General features: G+C 38.3%; 1 protein-coding gene across 14 annotated transcripts in view; it reads left to right on the forward strand.

Moving 5' to 3' along the window:
* TPRG1 (tumor protein p63 regulated 1) overlaps window positions 1–23,553 on the forward strand; it is a 222,305-nt gene that overhangs the window by 123,320 nt on the left and 75,432 nt on the right. For all 14 annotated transcript variants that reach the window (XM_054482648.2, XM_054482650.2, XM_054482655.2 and 11 more), the window contains one exon: window positions 15,062–15,238. In XM_054482648.2, coding sequence (XP_054338623.1) covers window positions 15,062–15,238 — 177 coding nt within the window. The remainder of the gene's footprint in view (window positions 1–15,061; window positions 15,239–23,553) is intronic.

A 23,553-nucleotide genomic window follows, 5' to 3' on the forward strand; every position in this document is an offset into this window, starting at 1 on the left:
ATTGTTACATTAGGTAAAGAAGACATCAAGATTTTAAAAGGAGAAGGGATTTCCAAAAGAAATGATGGTATAAAACATTCCTGGAAGGCCAGGCACGGTGGCTCACGCCTGTAATGCCAGCACTTTGGGAGGCCAAAGCGGGTGGATCACGAGGTCAAGAGACTGAGACCACCCTGGCCAACATGGTGAAACCCTGCCTCTACTAAAAATACAAAAACTAGCCAGGCGTGGTGACGCGGCCTGTAGTCCCAGCTACTCAGGAGGCTGAGGCAGGAGAATCACTTGAACCTGAGAGGCAGAGGTTGCAGTGAACCAAGATCGTGCCACTGCACTCCAGCCTGGCTGTAGAGCGAGACTCTGTCTCAAACAACGACAACAACAAAAAAAACAAAAACATTCCTGGAAAGGAGAAGACTACCTGCGGAGTAACAGAGACAGGCTCAGGGAATCACAAACAGTTCAATGTGGCTGGATTATAGTGAGCAAGAGTGAGAGAACTAGAAACAAGCTAGAAAAATAGGAACGAATGAGAACGTAAAGAATTCTGAATGGTCTGAAAATGTGGCACATCTACACCATGGAATACTATGCAGCCATAAGAAATGATGAGTTCATGTCCTTTGTAGGGACATGGATGAAATTGGAAATCATCATTCTCAGTAAACTATCGCAAGAACAAAAAACCAAACACCGCATATTCTCACTCATAGGTGGGAATTGAACAATGAGAACACATGGACACAGGAAGGGGAACATCACACTTCAGGGACTGTTGTGGGTTGGGGGGAGGGGGGAGGGATAACATTGGGAGATATACCTAATGCTAGATGACGAGTTGGTGGGTGCAGTGCACCAGCATGGCACATGTATACATATGTAACTTACTGCACATTGGGCACATGTACCATAAAACCTAAAGTATAATAATAATAATAATAATTACAATAAAAGAAAAAAAAATAAAATAAAATAAAAAAAGTGAAAATCTTAAAAAAAAAAAAAAAAAAAAAAGAATTCTGAATGGTAGCCTAAGGAGTTTGGATCATATTCTCTTCTGGAGTCACAAACTGGGGATCCATAGGCCATTTCCACTCTGGTCCGTTTTTTTAAATTTAATTTTGAATGCCTTCGGAAAGGCTGTGTGCTCCCAGCTTTGTCAACACATTGCCGCTGCCCACTGCCTTACATCAGCCCCTCTTTATTCTCTAACATGGTGTGCATTGGTGCATGGGAACCAGCTCTTACCCCTTCATGAGAGCCACCTATGGGTGTCTCTTCCTTTTTCTTTTTCTTTTTTTTTTTTGAGACAGAGTCTCGCTCTGTCACCCAGGCTGGAGTGCAGTGGCGTGATCTCAGCTCACTGCAAGCTCTGCCTCCCGGGTTCATGCCATTCTCCTCCCTCAGCCTCCCAAGTAGCTGGGACTACAGGTGCCCGCCACCACACCCGGCCAATTTTTTGTATTTTTAGTAGAGACGGGGTTTCACTCTGTTAGCCAGGATGGTCTTGATCTCCTGACCTCGAGATCCGCCCACCTCGGCCTCCCAAAGTGCTGGGATTACAGGTGTGAGCCATCGCGCCCGGCCGTCTCTTCCAACTTCATGTTCAGGAACCTCACCTTGGTGTCTTGAAATCAGTTGTGACAGTTATTTATACCAAGGTAATAAAGTCAGGACATTATTATTATGATTATTTTAGAACTTGTTTAATATTTACAGAACACCATTGCTTTTATGTCACCTTCATGGCCACTATAGGCATTCTATCTTAAGTTACTGAAGGATATCAAATAGGGTGTTGACACTGTTAGAAATGCATTAGTCTTGGGAAATAATTGCTCAATAATTTAAACACAGTCTTCATTATTTAGGGGTCTGCCAGCATGTTTCCTTAAAGCAAACAAACAAGACCTCAGTCTTAATATTGAGGCTATCAACACTTTTAGACCATTTTAACAGCAGTTATACAAATGACTTTTATAGCCTGTTAGGAGCAAACATGCCGCTTGATTTACAAACAGTGCATTGTCTTCTCTCTAAGGGGTTTCCTGGATTGGGCCAAAATGTCCTGTAGGGAGGGTAGGGTGGGTTTAAGAAGAGCACGTAGAGCAAGAAGGGTGAAGAGAAAGAAGCCTGTGCTTCCAATGGTCTGTTCAGTGGACAGAACTTTACAGTCCAAGAGTTGCTGTGGTTTCTGAAATGCTTTGCCATGTGAATTAATTAAAAATGTAGAGTGCTAAGTAAAGAAAATTACCAGAGACAGAGAAGGATATTATCTAATGATAAAAGAGACAATCCACCAAGAAGATATAGCAATTCTAAATGTGAATGTACCAAGCAATAGAGTTGAAAAATACGTAAAATAAAAACTGATAGAACAGAAATGAGAAATAGACAAATCCATAATTATAGTTTGAGACTTCAACATTATTCTCTCAGTAATTGGTATCACTGCTAGACGGAAGATCAGGCAAGACTTAGAAGAACTCAACACCATCAGTCAGCTGGACCTAATTAATATTTATGGAACACTTCATTCAATAACAGCAGAATGCACATTCTTTTTAAGCATCTATATTACATATGGATGCTGATGCAATATTTTGCTTATGCAAGAGCTACCATATCCTTAGCCACAGAACAAAACTCAACAAATTTGAAAGAATTAAAATCATACAGAGTATGTTCTCTGACTACAATGAGTCAAACTGGAAATAAATAATAAAAAAAAGAAAAATGTCCAAACACTCGGAAATTAAACATACTTCTAAATAATTCAGTGATCAAAGAGGGAATCTCAAAGGAAATAAAAAGTACATTAAACTGAATGAAGAAAAAATACAACTTATCAAAATGTGTGGGATGTAGAGAAAACAGTGCTGAAAGTGAAATTTATAGCACTAAAGTGTACATATTAATTGAGGGAGGGTCTCAAATCAACAACCTAAGTCCCTGCTTCAAGGAACTAGAAAAAGAAGAGCAAAGAAACAAAAAGTGAGTAGAAGAAAGTAAATAACTTAAATAAGAATAGCAATCAATGACAAAATTAAACAAAAAAAAAAGAACTATAGAAAAAATTAACAAAACAAAAAGTTGGCTCTCTGAAAGGATCAATGGAAAGCATCTAGCAAGGCTGACAAAAAAAAAAAAAAAAAAAGGAAAAGAAAAAAGAGGAGACACAAGTTACCAATATCAGGAATGAAACAGGGGATATCACAGCATATCACTACAGATGCTGCAAATGTTAAAGAGACAATAAGGGATTATAGCTAACAATTCTACACATAACAATTTGACAACTCAAATGAGACAGACCAATTTCTCAAAACACACAAACTATTGCTACTCACTCAACATGAAAGAAAAAAAATTGAATAACCCTCTAACAATTAGGAAACTAAACAATTAGGAGACTAAAGGCAGGTGGAAGGGAGATCACTGGAGCCCAGGAGTTGGATACTAGCCTAGGCAACAGAGTGAGACCCTGTCTTCACAAAAAAAAAAAAAAAAAGAAAAGAAAAAAATTAGCCAGGCAGACAGTGGTTCATGCCTGTGGTCCCAGCTACTCAAAAGGCTAAGGCAGGAGGATTGCCTGAGCCCAGGAGTTTGGGATTGTCTCTCTGTAGCCCTGTCCTGTTCTCAGGCCTCAGTTCCATAGCAGGGTAACCAGTGAGCATCTCCCCCACCTTTCCTACCAGAGTTCCTGGAGGGGGAAGCAGGACCGCTGTACAGGGAGGGCCATGGCAGCTGCTCTTCTGTCCCTGGCACAGGGCTTTGCTCAGTGTGGGCAGTTTTAGTTCCTGAACTGAATTTTTCTTCTCTCAAAAGTCACGTTGGTTGCTTTGGAGCTGTCATTTTTTTCCCTCTAGCCTTGAGATTGGTTCAATTGTAGCCCTCACTGTGAAGAAGTAGAGAGAAGCTTCTTTATCTGCTGTTTTGATACAAGTTGTTACTACACACTTCTTACACTGTAACTTAAAAAATGCAATCAATGTAAATTTGTAACACATCAGCGTTCTTTCAAATGTTGATTTCAGTGAACTTCTTTGTGTGTGTGATTTGTAGAAAAATAAATAAATAATAAATAAAAAATTGTAAAACTATGGTCACGCCACTGGCCTCCAGCCAGGGTGCCAGAGAGACCCCGGCTCTTAAATTAGGAAATTTAATTTATAATTAAAGATTTCCGGCCAGGCACAGTGGCTCATGCTTGTAATCCCAGCACTTTGAAAGGTCGAGGTGGGCAGATTACCAGAGCTCAGGAGTTCGCCACCAGCCTGGACAACATGGTGAAACCCGTTCTCTACTAAAATACAAAAATCAGCCAGGCGTGGTGGCGGGCGCCTGTAGTCCCAGCTACTCGGGAGGCTGAGGCAGGAGAATCGCTTGAACCTGGGAGGCGGAGGTTGCAGTGAGTTGAGATCGCCCCACTGCACTCCAGCCTGGGCAACAGAGCGAGACTCCATCTCAACAACAACAACAACAGCAACAACAACGATGACAACAATTCCTTTAAAAGAAAATTTTAGGCTCAGAATTCTATGAAATATTTACAGAAAAATGAACATTAATTTACCTTTTTTTTCCAGAAAATAAAGCAGAAGGAAATACTCCCAACTTATTCTATGAAGCCAGTATAACCTGATACCAAAACCAAAGACAGTACAAAAATAAAACTATAGATCAGTATTCCTCATAACTATAGATGCAAAAATTCTTAAGATAATAGCAAATATAACACAGTATTAAAAAAATTGGTGTAAAAAGAATTACACATCATAACCCAAAGTGGGTATATTCTAGGCACGCAAGGCAGGTTCAATTTGGAAAATCAATCAATATAATCAACCATATTAACAGGTTAAAGCAGGTAAATCATATCATCATATCAACTGATGCAGAGAAAGTATTTAACAAAACTCAGCACCCACTCATGATAAAAACAAAAAAGAGGAGAACTTTCCTCTATTTAATAGAAAAATTTGCATAAAATCTATAGATAACATCATGCTGTTGGGAAATGTCTAATGGTTCCCCCCTAAGATTTGGAACAAGGAAAGAGTATTCATTCTCACTACATTGAATACTCTAGTAATTCAATGTAATACTGGAAGTTCTAGCCAGCAAAATAAGGCAAAAATAAAACAAAATGCACACAAATCAGAAAGGAAAAATATTAACTATCTCTATTTGTAGATGACATGATAATCTATTTAGAAAATTATAAGGAGTCTACCAAAAAACTGTCCAGATCTAATAAATTATTTCAGCAAATTTTCAGAACACAAGATCAGCACCGTAAGTCAGTTATATTTTTTAGCAATAAAGAAGTAAAAGTTGAAATTAAAAATGCAATAACATTTGTAATCATGCAAAATAAAGAAGAATTACTTAGGTACAAATCGCACAAACATGAATAGGACTTGTATACTGTAAGTTACACAATGCTGATGAAAGAAATCGCAGAAGATCCAAATAAATGAAGAGGCATACCGGGTTTGTAGATTGGAAGACTCAACATAGTAAAGATGTCCGTCATCTTCAAATTTGAAATACAAATCAAACGCAATTCTTATCAAAATCTAAGCAAGATATTTTTGTAGGTATAGACACATTTATTTTAAAATTTGTGTGAAAAGACCAAAAAAAAAAAAGAACAGCTAAAACAATTCTTAAAAAGAGTAAGCTGCTCTTCACTGACAGGCAGTTCCTATTTTCTGTGGTGGAAGTTCAGCCTTTGGCCATAGCTGACTGGACAAAGAGAGGTTAAGTCATTAGACAGCCTGTCATCCAAAGGGAGAGCTTAAAGAGATGATCTGGATGAACAAAATTCTCTATCGTGGGAATCTAAACTGAGAGATACAGAGATACTGCAGTTAGTTTTGAGAGCAGATCTGAAAATTCGTGTACAGTCAGAACTAAACGATTAAAGTTCACAGGCAAGAAGGAAGTAAAGAGGAATGAATATTTATGGTAGCAGAAGGCGCACACCAGTCAAGAGGAAACATGAGGTGTATAGAGAGACACAGGAATCATGACAGAGATCACTCTTAAGAGAGTAGCTTTTGCTCCTTGTGTCTTTCCAGGTACCAGGAAGCCCAGCTGTGCTGTGGTTCCTGCTCTTAGATTTCTGTGGGATTCCTCAGAGTATTTTTACAGCACATCACCTCATCTTGGGTTTGCCTGATCTGGGCTGTCCCCTCTACGATACAAGCTGTAACGAACATGCTACAGTACACAGATCTCTCTCCTGCTTAAAAGAATAAAACAATGGAGGTGGCGAGATGTGTACATTTGTTCTCTCTTGTCCCTCTGTTCTTCCCTCCTTGCAGCCTCATTAAAATGGGGTCTTGTTCTCCTGCAGGCTTCCTTGGCTTCTGAACAAGTGAATCCCCTCAAGTGAATTCAGAGGAGGAGAAAGTCGGTCAGGGGTGGGCCTCTTGTTAGCTCCTGGTGTGCTGTAGAGTACTTGAGCTATTCAGTGGTCTTGTGGGAAAGAGAAGGATGGGGGTGTGCCCAGATTCTTTTCTTTCGTATAGCATTTAAAATATCCTCTTACTGATGGTAGTGCAGTAGAGAGAGCAAAATTGCCTGGTCCTGTGAGGAAAATAAGTGGGAAAAGCAGCTTGATGGAACGTATGTAGCCTGAGATGAGAGTCAGCTAGCTAGATTCTGGCCTTGGTTCTGTCACTTCATCCATGTCACTTTATTCAGGCTTGGTTGTTCCATCTGTAAAGTGGGAGATCATAACCATTTCATATGAAAAATAGTCATAAATTGCAAAAAAATGTGTTGTGTCCCTGCATGTGATCTGTCTGCTGCCCCAATCTCCCTCCACTCTCTTTGCTCTCTTGCTTCAGTCATGCTGGCCTCCTTTCTGTCTCATGGACCTCCATGGATCCCATCTCAGGGCCTTTGCAACAGCTTTTCACTTTACCTAGAATACTATTCTCCCGGGTATTCTCCTATTTCCTTTTTCTCCAGGTCTCTGTATTGATGTGTCTGTCTCCTTTTGTCTGTGTCCCCTCCTAGAATGTAAGCACCAGAGGAATAGGGGCTTGTTTTGTTCACCATTATACCACTAGTGCCTGGAGTGCAATAGTGGCTTAATTAATATTTATTGGATCAGTAAGGGGATTACTTCTGGCCTGATTATTTGGTATTGGTTTTCTAAAGAAATGCCTTCTTTATGCCACATAGTGAGAAGAAGTTCAATCACAAATCAGTAACTTTACTTTTCAGCTATTAATATCATCCTGAGCTGCTGCCCTGTGTCTTCTGATGGGGGCTCGTATTTGCCTCCTCCATTGGCTTCTCTAGCCAGGGTATCTAAATGAATGTGGCATAACTCCTTCAACTGATACTCTCATGAGTTTCCATTTGGATCTTTTTTCCAACTTTTCCAGGTTCTTACTTATAAGGTGTTCCACAGCAGCCACCTGCAAAGGGAACTTTACATATAATGCATGGTCTGTATTTTAAGTCAGAGTAACTTAAGTATAATTTCCAGTAACTTGCAGTATAATAAAAATACAACTAGTTATGCCAGAAAAACCGACAGACAGAAAGCTTTTTCTCTTTCCTTCTCTCTCTCTCATACACACACCTGTAAAACATATATATATATATATATATATATGCACACACACATACATATGGAATTATGACTTCTCTTTTAATTTTTTTAGGAAATTAAAATGAAAATATTTTGTATATCTGAAAATATTATAGGCTTGAGGACTTCTCTTTAAGTAGATTTACTTCACTCACCCCTTCATTAACTCATTTGTTATTGAATGAATATACAAAGTGTTTAAGGAATTTAGAAGAATCTTCATCATCATCACCATCATATTAATAACAAACAATATTTGAATATTTTTGTGTGCTTGGTATTGCATTAAATTCTCCATATGACATATCTCCTTTATCCTAACAACAGTCCTGTGAGGAATACACAATTATCATCTTCATGTTGGAGACGTGAAAACCAAATCTTAGAATGGATAAGTAACTTTTACAAGATTGTACAGCTAGTAGATGGCAGAGCTGCATTTCCAACCCCAGACCTGTGTGATAGAAAGCCCGTCACTGCTCAGGAATCTTGTGCTCATCTGTATTTATCAGGATTGTTGGTGAAGATTAAAAGAGATGATATGTGCATAGCTACTAGCACAATACCTGATCCATAGAAGACCCTCAATATATGGAGCCTTCTGTTGTTATAATCTAAGAAAAATTCACGGCAGAATTATTCCTCAGTACATGTAAATTTCAGAAGCTTCAAACCTGGTGTGTGTGTGTCTGTGTGTGTGTGTGTGTGTGTGTTTGGATGTATATCTATCTCTTTCAACTAAAACTTAATGTTTGTGATTTTTATTGTATTTTTAGAACTTACAAAGCCCTTTGTTTTATAAAGAAAAAAATGGCCACTTTTTTTTCTGTAATCAACTGGAACAATATGATGGAACTCATAGTAGGACTTTCCTTACTAAAGAGAAAAAGTAGCTTTTAGGGGATACATAAACGGGTGTTTCCAGGTTTTTCCTACCTGTCTTTTATGGGGATACTCTATCTGTCTTATATTAAGTACATCTTAAAGAAGTGTTAACAAAATGAATAAATACTCCTGAGTCCTTTCCTTGTGAACATTTCAAAGAATCATTCATACTTTGCAACTTGTGCTTTTCCAAGCTTGAGATTTTTACCAAACAGCAGGAAATGAAGGGTTGATAAGATAACCTTCTTCAAGTGCATCGAATAGATACTTGGAGTAGCAAGCCCTATGGGCAAGAGGCTGGGAATCTGGGGACCTGAGTTCAGCTTCTGTGGGCTTGAGTTACCATTGTCAAGCCTCATTACACCACACTACTCTTCCTTACATATTCCCCCTCACATCTCAGAGGATTGTATATTCCTTAATAGTGGTATAATATTCTCTCTGTTCCTGGTAATTACTACAGAGCCTGGTATGTGACTGTCTGCATGGGTTAGTGGGGGGAAAAGTGAGCTCCAGGGAGTCAAGTCAGGAAACCTGGGAACAGGGAAGGTTGGTGACCATTGGGTTTCTATTAGTATCCTGTATTTACTTTGAGAGTCCTCTATTTTAAGCAAATTGGAAAGACCCAGGGAAAGAGTAACCAAATGACTGAAAGAAAAATATGTGAATATGTGGATTAGTTAGCTAAAGGTCTTCCAAGACTCCACTTAACTCAGAGGGAGAGAAATTGCTTTCCTTTAGTGCCATACATTTTTCATCTGTTTGTGTTTGAAGAGCAAAACAAAATCGGATCCTCTTCAGGGCCTGAAACCCAGTGGGTGATCAGGGAATATGTGTGGAATGAATGATTCAGTTTTTTCCTCCTGGGTTGCCGATTCCTTGTCAGCCAAGATACTATCTTTTCAAGGGCTGGGCTAAGAGGTTTGAAGGCTGCATGAAGGTTGATTTGTAAATTAGGAATAGTAACTATTTAATATAAAGGAAGATACCTCTACTGAGTGTGTGTATGTGTGTGTATGTGTGTGTGTGTGTGTGCAAGAGAGAGGGAGAGAGAGAGAATAATATTAAAAGAAAATCTTTCTTGGAAGGAAATTATTTCCAAACCACAAAATAACTTGACACAGCTTTAAAAGAGCAACTGAAAGTATTGCTGGGTGTGGGGCTGGGGCCACTGGGAGGGCATCTGTGATGATTTGAGTAACTGGGTGTGGGCACTGGAAGCTCTCGGGATGGATCCAGCCTGTGATTCCTAGTTCGCTGTTGCCCTCTGCTGGTGAAACTGTTGTCATCCCAGGAAACTGAAGACACGGAGCTCTCAGGTGCCTTTTTATATGGGGGAGAACCTAGGCTCCATCTCCTCAATTGTGGAAGTGATAATGGTGCCGAGGAAAAGTGGCAACGGGAAGAGATGCACAGACTCCTTCTCCAGGGAAGACGGGCTCTCACAACAGAGGGAATGGAGCTGGTTCTATATTTTTCATTCTGTGACCTGCTCATTTGTTGAGCCCTTGCTCTGTCTTTGACTCTTTGCTGAGCACAGTGAGGAGACACAGATAAAAATAAAGCACTGATTCTGCACTAGAGGGGCATCCATTTAATATGCGTGGAGGGAGGAATGGGTAGAATACAAAGCACTGTAATATAAAGAAAACTGTGATTAGGGCCACAACTGAAGCACTGATAGAGGCATGTGCACACTGATTGATTGATTGAAGGAGACAGGGTCTCATTTTGTACCCCAGGCTGGAGTGCAGTGGTACTGTAATAGCTGACTGCAACCTCGAACTCCCAGACTGAAGTGATCCTCTCACCTTGGCCTCCCAGGTAGCTGGGACTACAGCCGCGGACCAACACACCCAGCTTTTTTATTTTTTTATTTTTAGTAGAGACAAGGTCTCCCTGTGTTGCCCAGGCTGGTCTCAAACTCCTGGGCTCAAGTGAGCCCCCCACCTCGACCTCTCAAAGTGTTGAGATTACAGGCCTGAGCCACCACGCCTGGCCTTGTGCATATTTAAAGAGAGGAAAGATATTAGCCACTTGTGGGTAGGGGAGGTGAGGGTAAGACTCCATGGAATAGATAGCATTTAAGCTGAAAACCTAAGGATGGGTAATTTATTTAAAAAATACCTCTCATATCAAAAAGTTTAATGTGTTTATGGTCAGAAAAATTAAACTCTGGCAAACAAAAGCATAAAAAGTAATAAAAGTCACCTGAAATTCCACCACTCACAAATAATCACTGTTAACATTTTGATATGTGGATTATTTTGTTGTTCATACAAAATTGGAAGGATACCGCAGCTAACATTCTGTATCCTGCTCTTTCTCACTATTTTGGCATGAACATTTCCGCAATGTTACTGATTGTTTATTGACAGAAAATATGTTATTTTGTGGGGTACTATTTCAATGTATAAACCTGAAAGTAGGGTTCCCCAAATAGCATGAGCCAAGGCATGTAGGTTGTGCAGTGCAAGGATAGCTTGTGTTTTTAGTAATTCATTTCAGAAGTATGTTTTGGGTACTACAACCTTGGAGACACAAGGCTAAGAACTGACTTTGTATTTTCAGAGTTTACAGTATAGGAAGGGAGACAGACATTAATTATGTAATCATAGAAATAACTATATAATAGCATCCAAGATAAGTACCATAAGGGGGAAATTTGTGTGGTCTGAAAGTGTATATCAGAAAGAAGAGAAGTAGCCACAGAGGTTTGAGAAGGCTTGCTGGAGTAAAGGGTAGTGGAGCTCAGCTCTGTCAGAGTTAACTAGGTGGAGATTCATGAACAACATTGCCAGCAGAGGGAACAGCATGTACGAAGGCCTTTAAGTTGGAGGGGGCACAGTGAATACAAGGATCTGAAAGAACATAAAGGAAATGGAGTGGAGGGACTTGGCCTGAGAGGGAATTGAAGAAGTAGGTAGAGCTTGACCCTGCAGAAACTTTTCGACCAGGGTAAGGTTTTTGTCATTTCTCAGAAAAGCAAGAACTGTTGAAGTGTTTGAACAAGGGTAGGGCAGTAAAGATGAGATTTGCTTTTTTTTTTTTTTCCAAAGAATCCCCTCACTGCAGTAGCGTGAGGGGATTGGAAGGCAGCAAGAGTATATGTAAGTAAATCGGGTTTGGATGACTAGTAACCCAAGCCTAGAGCGAGAGTGATTGCAATTATCTAGGCAGCAGATGATGAAAGACTGAATTAGAATGGTGAAAGGGAAGATGGAGAGAGGTGGGTGGCGTTAACATCTTTATCTTAGGAGTAAAATTTGTAGGACTAGGCATGGAATGTGAGGAAATACGGTGAGTCCAAATGACTCCCAGTTTTCTAGCTTGAATAACTGGATGGAGGGAAGGTTCTTCCCCAAGCTAGGGAACACTGAAAGGGGCAAGGGTGGAAAAAGACAGTCTTGATTGTTGTTTTGAAGAAGTTTGCTAGAAGGAAAAATTCTAGGAATGGTATGTCTCATCACAACAGCTTCTTGCAGAGATTGGTTTTACCATGTTTACACACAACACTGAAGGGTCCACTTTTTAAAGGTTGGTAGTACTGAGGAAAAAGCAAACACTATGCCAGAATATGGTGTCTCAGTACCTGTGTCAGGTCCCTGCACCACTGTTGGGTGCAAAGCATTGAACAAGTCATTTTAAGGGTCTGTAGACCTTAGTTTCTTTGTCTTCAAAATGAGGGTAATAACATTTAGACTAAAGGGTTCTTGTGAAGATTAAAGGACAATGTTGATATTCAACCTTTCTGAGCTGTACAAACCTTGTAAACCTTTCTGAGCTGTACAAACACAATATATCTCTATTCCTATATTTGTTGTTATTGCCACTTAAAGCTCAATGCTATTAATATTTGGAATATGCAATTTAATGTTTCTCCATGAGTTCTTAGGGGAAAAAGTGTGAATGATTTCTAAATAAATCAACATACAACCCAGGAACTTGAGATGGTGGCCCCAAACTATTTATAAGCCTGTATGTTTACTTGAATTTAGGTATTCCTGACATGTAAATTATGCAGAGTTTGTGTCAGAGCAGAGCACTCTGTATTCCTAAAAAGAATCCTCCTTTTTTTTCTGAATCCTTTACCTTTTAAAATACATCTCATTATGGAGTGCTGACATTTTCAGTAAAACCATTCAACCAAAAGCTGCAGTTTTTTTAGACTAAAACAAGTCTGGTTTATTAGGCAGCAGCTTATAACTTACTGCTAAGTAGATGCAATCTATTTAGGGAAGTTTATGTAGATATCTGATAAGAAATTTCAGTCTTCATCTCTTTCTGACTAAGACTGAGAATGTCAAGCAGACTCTCAAGATTTCCTCTTTCTCTCAAAGTGGAGGAGGAGGAGGTGGGTATCACTGTATGGAGGTGAGTATCCACTGGATGGAAACTGTTGAACCAAGACTTAAACTTTATGCCATTTCCTTTCACAATACCACTAACTGTACTATGGTATTCTAGCTGAGTGATTTTGGCCATAACATTCTTCAAAGGGTTGTGGTAAGATATAGAACTAATACTTATGAATACATAATGGAAGGCATATACTAGGACCTCAATTAATGACCTCATTCTTCTTTTCTTCCTTTTTCTGCTTCTCCTTCTTTCTTTCACTTCTGTCTCCCTTTTTCTGTCCTTTGTATCTTCTCCTCTATGTCCTCCTATTGATTCAACTCCTAACTTCATCTTGCCTATCTGTCTTTAGACTGCATTGTGAAGTGGTACATAATTGGGTTACCCAAGTCACTTAGTGACACAGGTCCCTTCCAGCAATAGTAACAGCTAACTTATAAAGCCCTAACAGAGAATCATTTGTTTTAATCTTCTCCCCAAATGGATGATGTGAGTATTAGTATTGTCTTCATTTCACAGACATGGAACCTGAGCCCTAGAAAGGTCAAAAGTCCAATATTACAGAGTTAGTAAGTGATAAAGCTGCAGATTTCCACCTCCACCCTCACACCACCAAAAGTCTTCCAAAATGATGATAACTGGAACTTATTTATCCACTCAATAGATATGTATTTACCGCAGGCTATTTGACTGAAGGGGATGGAGTGAATAGCCCAACAGACACAGTCTATGCCTTCTTGGAACACACACATACACACATACACGCACACACACGCATGCACACACACTCACACACACAGGGTTGATACTCAGTCTACTCAGCTTGTTCTTATTAGCATTTCCCTACCTTCAGTATTGTGGTGTATATTCTGATTGGTCAGTGCCCACATGGTACCCATTGCTAAGCATTTTATACTTCATTTCTTCTTACAAACTGTGATAAATGCCACAAAGAGGAAAATATGTCTGCTTTGAGAAAATACAATGAGGCCAAGTTTATACAGGAGTTTAGGAAATCCTCTTTGAATGAGATATTTGAACCACGACTTGAACAATGAGTGTTTTCAGCCTACTCTAAGATGACCCTGAGTAGGGGCCGGATTATACAGGTGTGTAGTCCATGTTATGAACCTAAAATCAAGGGGATGCGATTTAATAAAGTGAACGAGGAGTGACATCATTCAGCTTGTATGTTAAGAATTGCACTGTGGTTACTGTGTGGAGAATGGTGAGAATGGGGTGCCCATGCCATTTACACATTAGATTGATTCTGTGTGGTGAGGATTCAGACACGAATTGGTCATCAATCAACCTTTTCAGTTTTTTAGGGAAAAACAAAACATGTTCCAAAACAATTCTAGTATAAGTCTCGAAGTGCTGTATCCTAAAGGCTATAGTAGGCAGATAGCAAAAGCACTGTCGGTCTGGGGAATTATGAACCATGTTCACTCTCTTTTAACAAGAAGCTATTGTTTTTTATTTCTGTTCTCTCTGTTGGAGAAATTCTGAACTCTCAGTCAGAATGTTCCATGTGTGTCCTGGAAGGCTCTCACGTCTGAGGCCAATTAATTCAGTAAACACTTATCTAGTTTATCTACTTATCTACTTTACTCTGGTTTATAAAAATCTCACTTCGCTTGTTTCACTATATTTCTAACACGAGGATATGGTAGGATGAGCTGCAAATAGGAAGGAGATAACTTGGAAGTCAGCGGACCTGTGTTCCAGTCTCCAACTTACTTCCAGTCAGCAATGCAACCTTCAGAAATTAGCGAAGGCTAGTTCATAGTGAGTAAATTTGTGGTACGGATTCAGCTAGAACAAAGAGATATTTTTGGTGTCCATGAAGGAAGATGTCCTCTATGAAGTTTCCTAGAGAACTGGAAAAATGTCGGGAAGTATGAGTCAGGTGACTGCTAATACAACACACACTGGATATTCCCCTAATGGATTCCATCGTGGGTAATCAACCATCTTTGAGCTCTGGGATGATAAAATATTTCTCCATCATCTTCCACTTTTCCTCCTTCTTTAGTCATGGGACCAGACTGAGTGGGGTAGTGGTGTGGTATTAGGTATTTCTCAGCCCCTCTCTCTTCTGAGTTGATCAAACTTCACTGTTTTCTGTGCTAGGAGAGATGTGAATGTCATCGTTTTAACTTAGGCTGTGTCATCAATTTTTATTTGCTATGATGATTCCTATAGGATAGACCACTGGAACAATGAGAAGGAGAGAATTCTGCTGGTCACAGACAAGACTCTCTTGATCTGCAAATACGACTTCATCATGCTGAGTTGTGTGCAGCTGCAGCGGATTCCTCTGAGCGCTGTCTATCGCATCTGCCTGGGCAAGTTCACCTTCCCTGGGATGTCCCTGGACAAGTGAGTATATATCTTATACTTGAAGAAGTGGTTCAGCAGGGATGCACATGCAGGGAAAACAAGCCGAAAATTCAGTTTGGCCCTGTAAACTGGGAGAACCCAAGGGAGGATAGTGAAATCATGAAAGTTGAAATCATTAAACTAGAGTTCCTACTCTATGTCAGCCTCCAGGGATACAACCTTAAGTAAATATATTCGTTCGTTTTCACGCTGCTGATAAAGACATACCCCAAACTGGGAATAAAGAAAGGTTTAATTGAGCTGACAGTTCCACGTGGCTGGGGAGGCCTCAGAATTATGGCGCGAGGGGAAAGGCTCTTCTCACATGGCCGCAGCAAGAGAAAATGAGCAAGAAGGAAGAGCGGAAACCCCTGTTAAACTCATCAAGTCTCGTGAGACTTATTCACTATCACGAGACTGGCATAGGCAAGACCGGCCCCCATGGTTCAATTACCTCCCCCGGTTCCCTCCCACAACACATGTGAATTCGGGGAGATACAATTCAAGTTGATATTTTGGTGGGGACACAGCCAAACCATGTCAGTAAATTTGTATTTTAGTATGAGGACATGACAAATAAATAGCTAATGTAAGGAAGAAAGAGCTGTGGGAACATGGGGAAAATGCACTCACCCTAATTTGTGTGTCAGATAATCAGAGAAAACTTTCAGAAGAAACACTTGAGCCAATATTTAATATTGGGTAGGAGTTAGCCAAAGAAGGAGAACCAAAGGGGAATAACATTCCAAAGAGGTAGCTAAAAAGTGTAATGCCTCTGGGAATTGAAATTATTCTGTAAAGCTCAGTGGATAGAACCAAAGTGGGTAGTAGCTCTTCTTATAAAATGTCTCTTGGGATCATTCCTGGAAGTTCAGTGATGTGGGGTTGGTGAGGTGTGTCAGCTGTTTCACAGATGTTGACAATTACAAAGAGACTTGGTGAGGTCTACAGAAGAGAATGCTGAATTAGATAAGTTCCTGTCATAGTCTTCGAGGCATCTGCCTTTACTAAACATTTTAGATCTAAGAAAGAGAAACAACAGTCTTTCTCTAAGACTGAATGTGAGGTCTTCCCATTGAACTGTGAATTCCTTGAGGGCAAATGTTGATTTTGTTGTCCTTTAAGCACCTGGTGTTAGGACTAGCACGTAGTAGGGTCTGAAATCTTTTCAATATACAGAAAAAAGCACAAGTTCATCAAGTGACTTGCTTTCCTTACATTATGCATACTACATAAAAAACTTATTTTTGCTTACTCTTTTCATGGATGCAAAAAGTGATTAATTTAGTAAGTTCATTAGCTTTTAAAACTGTTGATTTTTTTCAATAATAATATTACACATTGTAACATATATATTTAAATATTACAAAAATGTTCATTTTCAGGAACTCTCTCTTCTACACCAGACCCTCTTCAGCCTTGTCTCCATGGGTGATAGTCAACAGTTTCTTGTGTATTTTAAAATAAATAGTCTATAAATATAAAAGAATAAAAAGTTCTGTATTAGTCCATTTTCACGTTGCTGATAAAGATATACCTGAGATTGGGCAATTTACGAAAGAAAAAGGTTTATTGGACTTACAGTTCCACGTGGCTGGGAAGGGCTCACAATCATGGCGGAAGGTGAAAGGCACATCTCACACGGTGGCAACAAAAGAAGAACTTGTGCAGGGAAACTCCTGTTTTTAAAACCATCAGACTTAATGAGACTCATTCACTATCACTAGAACAGCACAGGAAAGACTTGTTCCCATAATTCAATCACCTCCCACTGGGTTCCTCCCACGACACATGGGAATTGTGGGAGTTACAATTCAAGATGAGATTTGGGTGGGGACATAGTCAAACCATATCAAGGTCTCTCTGTGTATATATGCTTATACATGTTTAAAAGTATATATCTACACACATATTTATTACATATTATTTTACCTAATGAAAGCACATGTCATAAATTGTCCTGCCTCATGCTATAATATCTACCAGTGATATAACTTGGAGGTTTATATAATCATCTATAGATCAATCTCAGTGTTTTTTAATAGTGCACAATATTACCTCTTAAGCTTAATCTATTTAGCCAGTCCCTCACTGATGTATATCTATTTTTACTGTTGCTATTACAAAGTGCTGCTACAAATATCCTTGCTTACAAGACTTTGCACAAACATGTAATTGTTCCTTTAATATATTAATGGATTTCTAGAAGTGGAATTTTTAGGTCAAAGTCATGTAAATTTTAACTGATGAGTATTGTCAAATTCCTTTCAAACAGGTGCTACTAATTAATACTTTCACAAAGTATGAGGGTAATCTTTTCCACACACCCACACCAATATCAAATATTACAAAAGCTTTTTACATTGCCAATGAGATAGTAAAGAAAAGTCTCTTATTTGGGGTTCAAATTGCATCACTAGAATTTGAAGAACAGTATGTGTTTTTATCCTTGGGTTAGAAAGCCATTTGATTTATTTTTCTGTGAACTGCCTATTTATGACTATAGTCCATTTTTTTTTCCTATTGGGATGTTTAATTTTTTTCTTATTGATTCGTAAGAGCTATTTGTGTATTAGAGAACTGAATTCCTTTTCTGTCCTATATGTTGCAAATAAATTTTTCCCAGTTTGTCATATCTCTTTTAACATTATTATGGTATTTTTCATGACCTTTAGTTTTGGGGTATTGATATGGTTTGGTTGTGTCCCCACCAAAATATCAACTTGAACTCTATCTCCCAGAATTTCCACATGTTGTGGGAGGGACCCAGGGGGAGGTAATTGAATCATGGGGGCTGGTCTTTCCAGTGCTATTCTTGTGATAATGAATAAGTCTCATGAGATTTGATGAGTTTTTAGGGGGTTCTGCTTTTGCTTCTTGCTCATTTTCTCTTGCTGCCACCATGTAAGAAGTGCCTTTCGCTTCCTGCCATGATTCTGAGGCCTCCCCATCCATGTGAAACTGTAAGTGCAATTAAACCTCTTTTTGTTCCCTGTTTGGGGTATGACTTTTTCAGCAGTGTGAAACAAACTAATACAGGTATCAAATTTCTCATTCTTTCAAGGCTTCTAAATTTATGTCTTTTTGAGAAAAGCTTTCTCCATACTATAATTATAAAGTAAATTTCCAAGTTTTTGTCTAGTAATTTTATTTTACTTTTAACAACGGACGTATATTTCATCTAAAATTTGCCTTGAGTAAAGAAGAAGGTTTGCAATCAACTTTAATTTTTATCCAGATGGCAGGCTAGATTTCTCAATATCATATATTTGATATTTTATATTTATTATTTTATAATGTAGTACTTTTCTCTATGTGTTTCTGTACCTGGATTTTCTATTCCATTCCATTTGTGTTTCTTAAAGCTCAAAATGGTTTTAATTATTATAACCTTATATTATGTATCAGTATCTGGTTGAGTTACTCCCCATTTATTAATCTTGTGTTTTAGAATTTGCATATTTATTTATGCATATTTATTTTTTAATCAGCTTGCCTAATTTTTGAAAGTCTTATTTTTATTAAGATTTTTAAATATTAAGTCAGTTTTTCATTCCTAAGATAAACACATTTGGTTGTGACATATTATTCTTTTTATGCATTACTGGATTTAGTTTGAAAATTTTTGTGCCTGTGTTCATGAGGGGTATTAGTCTGTTATTTTCATTTTTTAAAATGTTTTTGCTAGGTTTTCATATTTTGGCTATGCTGCCATCATAAAACAAGTTGGAAAATGTTCCCTCCTCTTTTATTTTCTAAAAGATTTTTTATATGAGTGGAGTTATCTTTTCATTGACTGTTTGATAGAGTTAATAAGGGAAATCTTGGCCTGATCATTTCTTGATGGGAAATTCTTATAATAAAGTTAATTTCTTTTATAAATATTGTGTTTATCATAATTTTTTCTCCTCGGGAGGCCCTCCCATCACAGGTCCTGAGGCCTAAGAGGACTAATTTTTTTATTTCATATTAATTTTGATAAATTATATTTTTAAAGGAATTTGTTGCTGATTTAAGTTGTTGCAGCTGAAGGCATAAAGTTGTTAATAATATTTCCTTATAATCCCTTTAATGTCCATAAGATATTTAGTGGTATCTTCTTTCTTTCCTGATATTGGTGATTTTATTTGTTCTCTCATTGCTATAAAGAAATATTTAAGACCAGGTGATTTATAAAGAAAATAAGTTTAATTGGCTTATAGTTCTGCAGGCTATACAGGAAGCATAATGGCTTCCACTTCTGTGGAGGCCTTAGGAAATTTCTAATCATGGCAGAAAACAAAGGGGGAGTGAGGCATCTTGCATAGTGGGAGCAGGAGCAAGAGAGAGGGGTAGGTGCTACATACTTCTAAGTGACCAGATCTCACTATTGTGAGGACCATATAAAGGATGGTACCCATTCCTGCTAAATCTGCCCTCATAATCCAATCACCTCCCATTAGGCCCCACTTCTAACACTGGGGGTTTAGTCCTCCTAGGCCTCAGGACCTGTGATGGGAGGACCTCCCAAGGAGGTCTCTAAAATGCCTGTGAGTTGTTTTCCCTATTGTCCTGGCTATGAGCACCTGCTCCTTTTTATTTATGCAAACTTCTGAAGCCTACCTGAATTCTTCCCCTGAAAATTGGCTTTTTTTTTTCCTACCATATGGCCAGTCTTCAAATTTTCTGACTTTTATGCTGTTTCTTCTTTAAATATGAGTCCAACTTTAAGTCATTTCTTTGCTCATATGTATGAGTGTAGGTTCTTAGAAGCAGCCAGGTCACATCTTGAATGCGCTGATGCTTAGAAATTTCTTCCACTAGAGAGTCCTAAATCATCACTCGCAAGTTGAAACTTCCACAGATACCTAGGGCAGAGGCACAGTGCAGCAAAGTTCCTTGCTAAGGCATAACAAAAGTGACCTTTGCTCCACTTCCAAATAAATTTCTCATTTACATTTGCAACTTAATTAGCCTGGCTTTCACTGTCCATATCACTATCAGCAAGCCAGTCTCTAGAAAGTTCCAAACTTTTCCTCATCCTCCTGTCTTCTTCTGAACCCTCTAAACTCATTCAACCTCTTCCTGTTACCCAATTTCAAAGTTGCTTCCATATTTTTAGGTATCTTTATAGTAATGCCCTATTCCTGGTACCAATTTTCTGTATTATTCTGTTCTCTCGTTGCTACAAAGAAATATCTGCAACTGGGTAATTTATTTAAAAAAGAGGTTTGCCGTGTGCAATGGCTCACGCCTGTAATCCCAGCACTTTGGGAGGCCAAGGTGGATGGATCACCTGAGGTCAGGAGTTCAAGACCAGCCTAGCCAACGTGGTGAAACCCCGTTTCTACTAAAAATACAAAAATTAGCCAGGCATGGTGGTGCATGCCTGTAATCCCAGGCTGAGACAGGAGAATTGCTTGAACCTGGGAGGTGGAGATTGCAGTGAGCCAAGATCGAGCCACTGCACTCCAGCCTGGGTGACAGAGATGAGATTCCATCTCAAAAAAAGAAGAAGAAAAAAAAGAGGTTTAATTGGCTCAGAGTTCTGCAGACTATACAGAAACTTCTGTTTCCGGAGAGGCCTCAGGAAGCTTCCAATCATGGCAGAAGGAAAAAGGGAACAAGGCATCTCACATGGTAGGAGCAGGAGCAAGAGAGAAAGTGGGGAGATGCTACACACTTTTAAATGACCAGATCTTACAAGAACTCACTCACTATCATGAGGAGAGTACCAAGAGGATGGCATTAAACCATTCCTGAGAAATATGCCCCCATGATCCAGTCGTCTTCCATTAGGCCCCACCTCCAACAATGGGGATTACAATTCAAGATGAGAATTGGTGGGGACACAGATCCAAACCATATCAGTGATCTGTGTCTTCCCTCTTTTTTCTTTTCTGTTGGTGATCATACCAATTCTGTTGGTTTTTAACAAGATCATGCTTTTCACTTGGTTAATTTTTACTATTGTTTTGCTAATTACTAATTAGTTGATCTCTATCTCTGCTCTCTTTTTTTTTTTTTTTTTTTTTTGAGGCAGTTTCACTCTTGTTGCCCAAGCTGGAGTGCAATGGTATGATCTTGGCTCACCGCAACCTCCACCTCCAGAGTTCAAGCGATTCTCCTGTCTCAGCCTCCCAAGTAGCTGAGATTACAGGCAGGTGCCACCATGCCCAGCTAATTTTTTGTATTTTTAGTAGAGACGGGGTTTCTCCATGTTGGTCAGGCTGGTCTTGAACTCTCGACCTCAGGTGATCCGCCTGCCTTGGCCTCTCAAAGTGCTGGGATTACAGGTGTGAGCCACTGTGCCCGGTCCATTTCTACTCTTTTCTTTATTATTTCCTTTCTTCTACTTTGGGTTTACTTTTTCTTTTTTTAACTGCTTAAAGTGCAGCCCAAGGTTATTGATTTTAAACTTTCCTAATATGAACATCTACAGTTATAAATTTCCTTTTAAGTACTACTTTTGCTGCATCCCAGAGATTTTGATATGTTGTGCTTCTATTATCATTTAGAGATATTTTTAAATTTTTCTTGTGATTTTCCTCTTGACCCATGGATACATTGTAAGTTGTATTGGCTAATTTCCAAATACTTCAGGTTTTTATAGATATCTTAATTCTACTTAATTCTAATTTAGAGAGCATACTGTCTTTAATTTCATTCCTTACTGATACTTTCAGATTTGTCTTATGAAGCTTATTATGATATATCTTTGTGAATTTGTCATGTACGCTCGAATTTTATTTGTAGTTTTTTACAAATATCAATTGGGATATTGTGTTTGATAATGCTATTTAGATTATATATATTTTTACTGATTTTTTGTATAGTTTTTTAATAGTTACTGAGTGGAGTGCAAAAATCTATCACTGTGGAATTTTCTAGTTTTCTTTTTAATTTTGTTAACTTTTGCCTCGCATATTTTGAGTCTATTATTAGGGGCATGCACATTTATGATTGGTGTCTTTCTGGTGAATTGAGCCTTTTTTTCATTATGAAGTATTCTTTATTTCTGGCAAAATTCTATGTTATAAAGTTTATTTTAAAATCTGGCATTATTATAACTACTGTGTCATCTTTATACTTACTGTTTGTATAGTGATATGATTTGGCCGTGTCCTTACCCAAATCTCATCTTGAATTGTAGCTCCCATAATCCCCATGTGTTGTGGGAGGGACCTGATGGGAGGTAATAGAATCATGGGGGTAGATTTTTCCCATGTTGTTCTCATGATAGTGAATAAATCTCAATATATCTGATGGTTTTATAAAGGGCAGTTCCTCTGCACATGCTCTCTTGCTTGCCACCATGTAAGACGTCCCTTTGCTCCTCCTTCACCTTCCGCTATGATTGTAAGGCCTCCCCAGCCACTTAGAACTGTGAGTCTGTTAAACTTTTTTCTTTATAAATTACCTAGTCTTGGGTATTTCTTCACAGCAGTATAAAAAGAGAGTAATACACATAGCATTTTTTTTATCCATTTACTTTCTACTTATTTATGTCTTTGTATTTAAAGTGTGTTTGTTGTAGAAATCACACAGTTGGCTCATGCTTTTAATCCATGACCTGCAAGATAATGTTGTAACTTGTGCTTTAATAAATCATAAGTATTTCAAAGAAATTTAGATAAAATAGTCTTTTATATTTACTTAGATATTAACATGTATGATATTCTTCATTTCTTCCATGAGATTCATTTCCCTTTAACGTCATTTTTCCTATACATGAAAAATTACATTTTAGCATTTCTTGTAGTATAATCTAGTGGTGATACATTCTCTTAGTTTTTCTTTCTGAAAATACTTTTATTTCATCTTAATTCTTGAGGAATATTTTCTCTAATTATAGAATTTGGCTTGACATTGTTACTTCTTTCTTCTTTCAGCACTTTCAAGATGTTGTTCCACCATTGTCTGGCTTCCATCTCTGATAAGAGGTCCACAATGATTTGAACTGCTATTCCTCTTTATATTCTCTGGCTGCTTTCACATTTTATCTTTATCTTTAGTTTTTAGACATTTGACTTTGATGTGCTACATGTGCTTCTTTTTGTATTTATCTTGTTTGAGATTATCTAAGCTTCTCACATCTGTAAATTTATCTTTCAACAAGTTTCGGAGGTTTGGGTCTATTACTTTTTATTTCATTTTTTCTTTCTATTTGTTTTCCTGGTACTTAAATTACATGTATGTTAGACTTTCTGATACTGTCCCACAAGTCTCTGAAGCTCTATTTTTTCCCATTCTTTTCTGTGACTTATCTTCAAATTGGATAATTTTCTTTTATTTATCTTCATGTTCACTGAAATTTTTCTTTGTCATTTAATTCT

This window comes from Pongo pygmaeus, chromosome 2 (genome assembly GCF_028885625.2).
Source record: "Pongo pygmaeus isolate AG05252 chromosome 2, NHGRI_mPonPyg2-v2.0_pri, whole genome shotgun sequence".
Taxonomy (NCBI): Eukaryota; Metazoa; Chordata; class Mammalia; order Primates; family Hominidae; genus Pongo; species Pongo pygmaeus.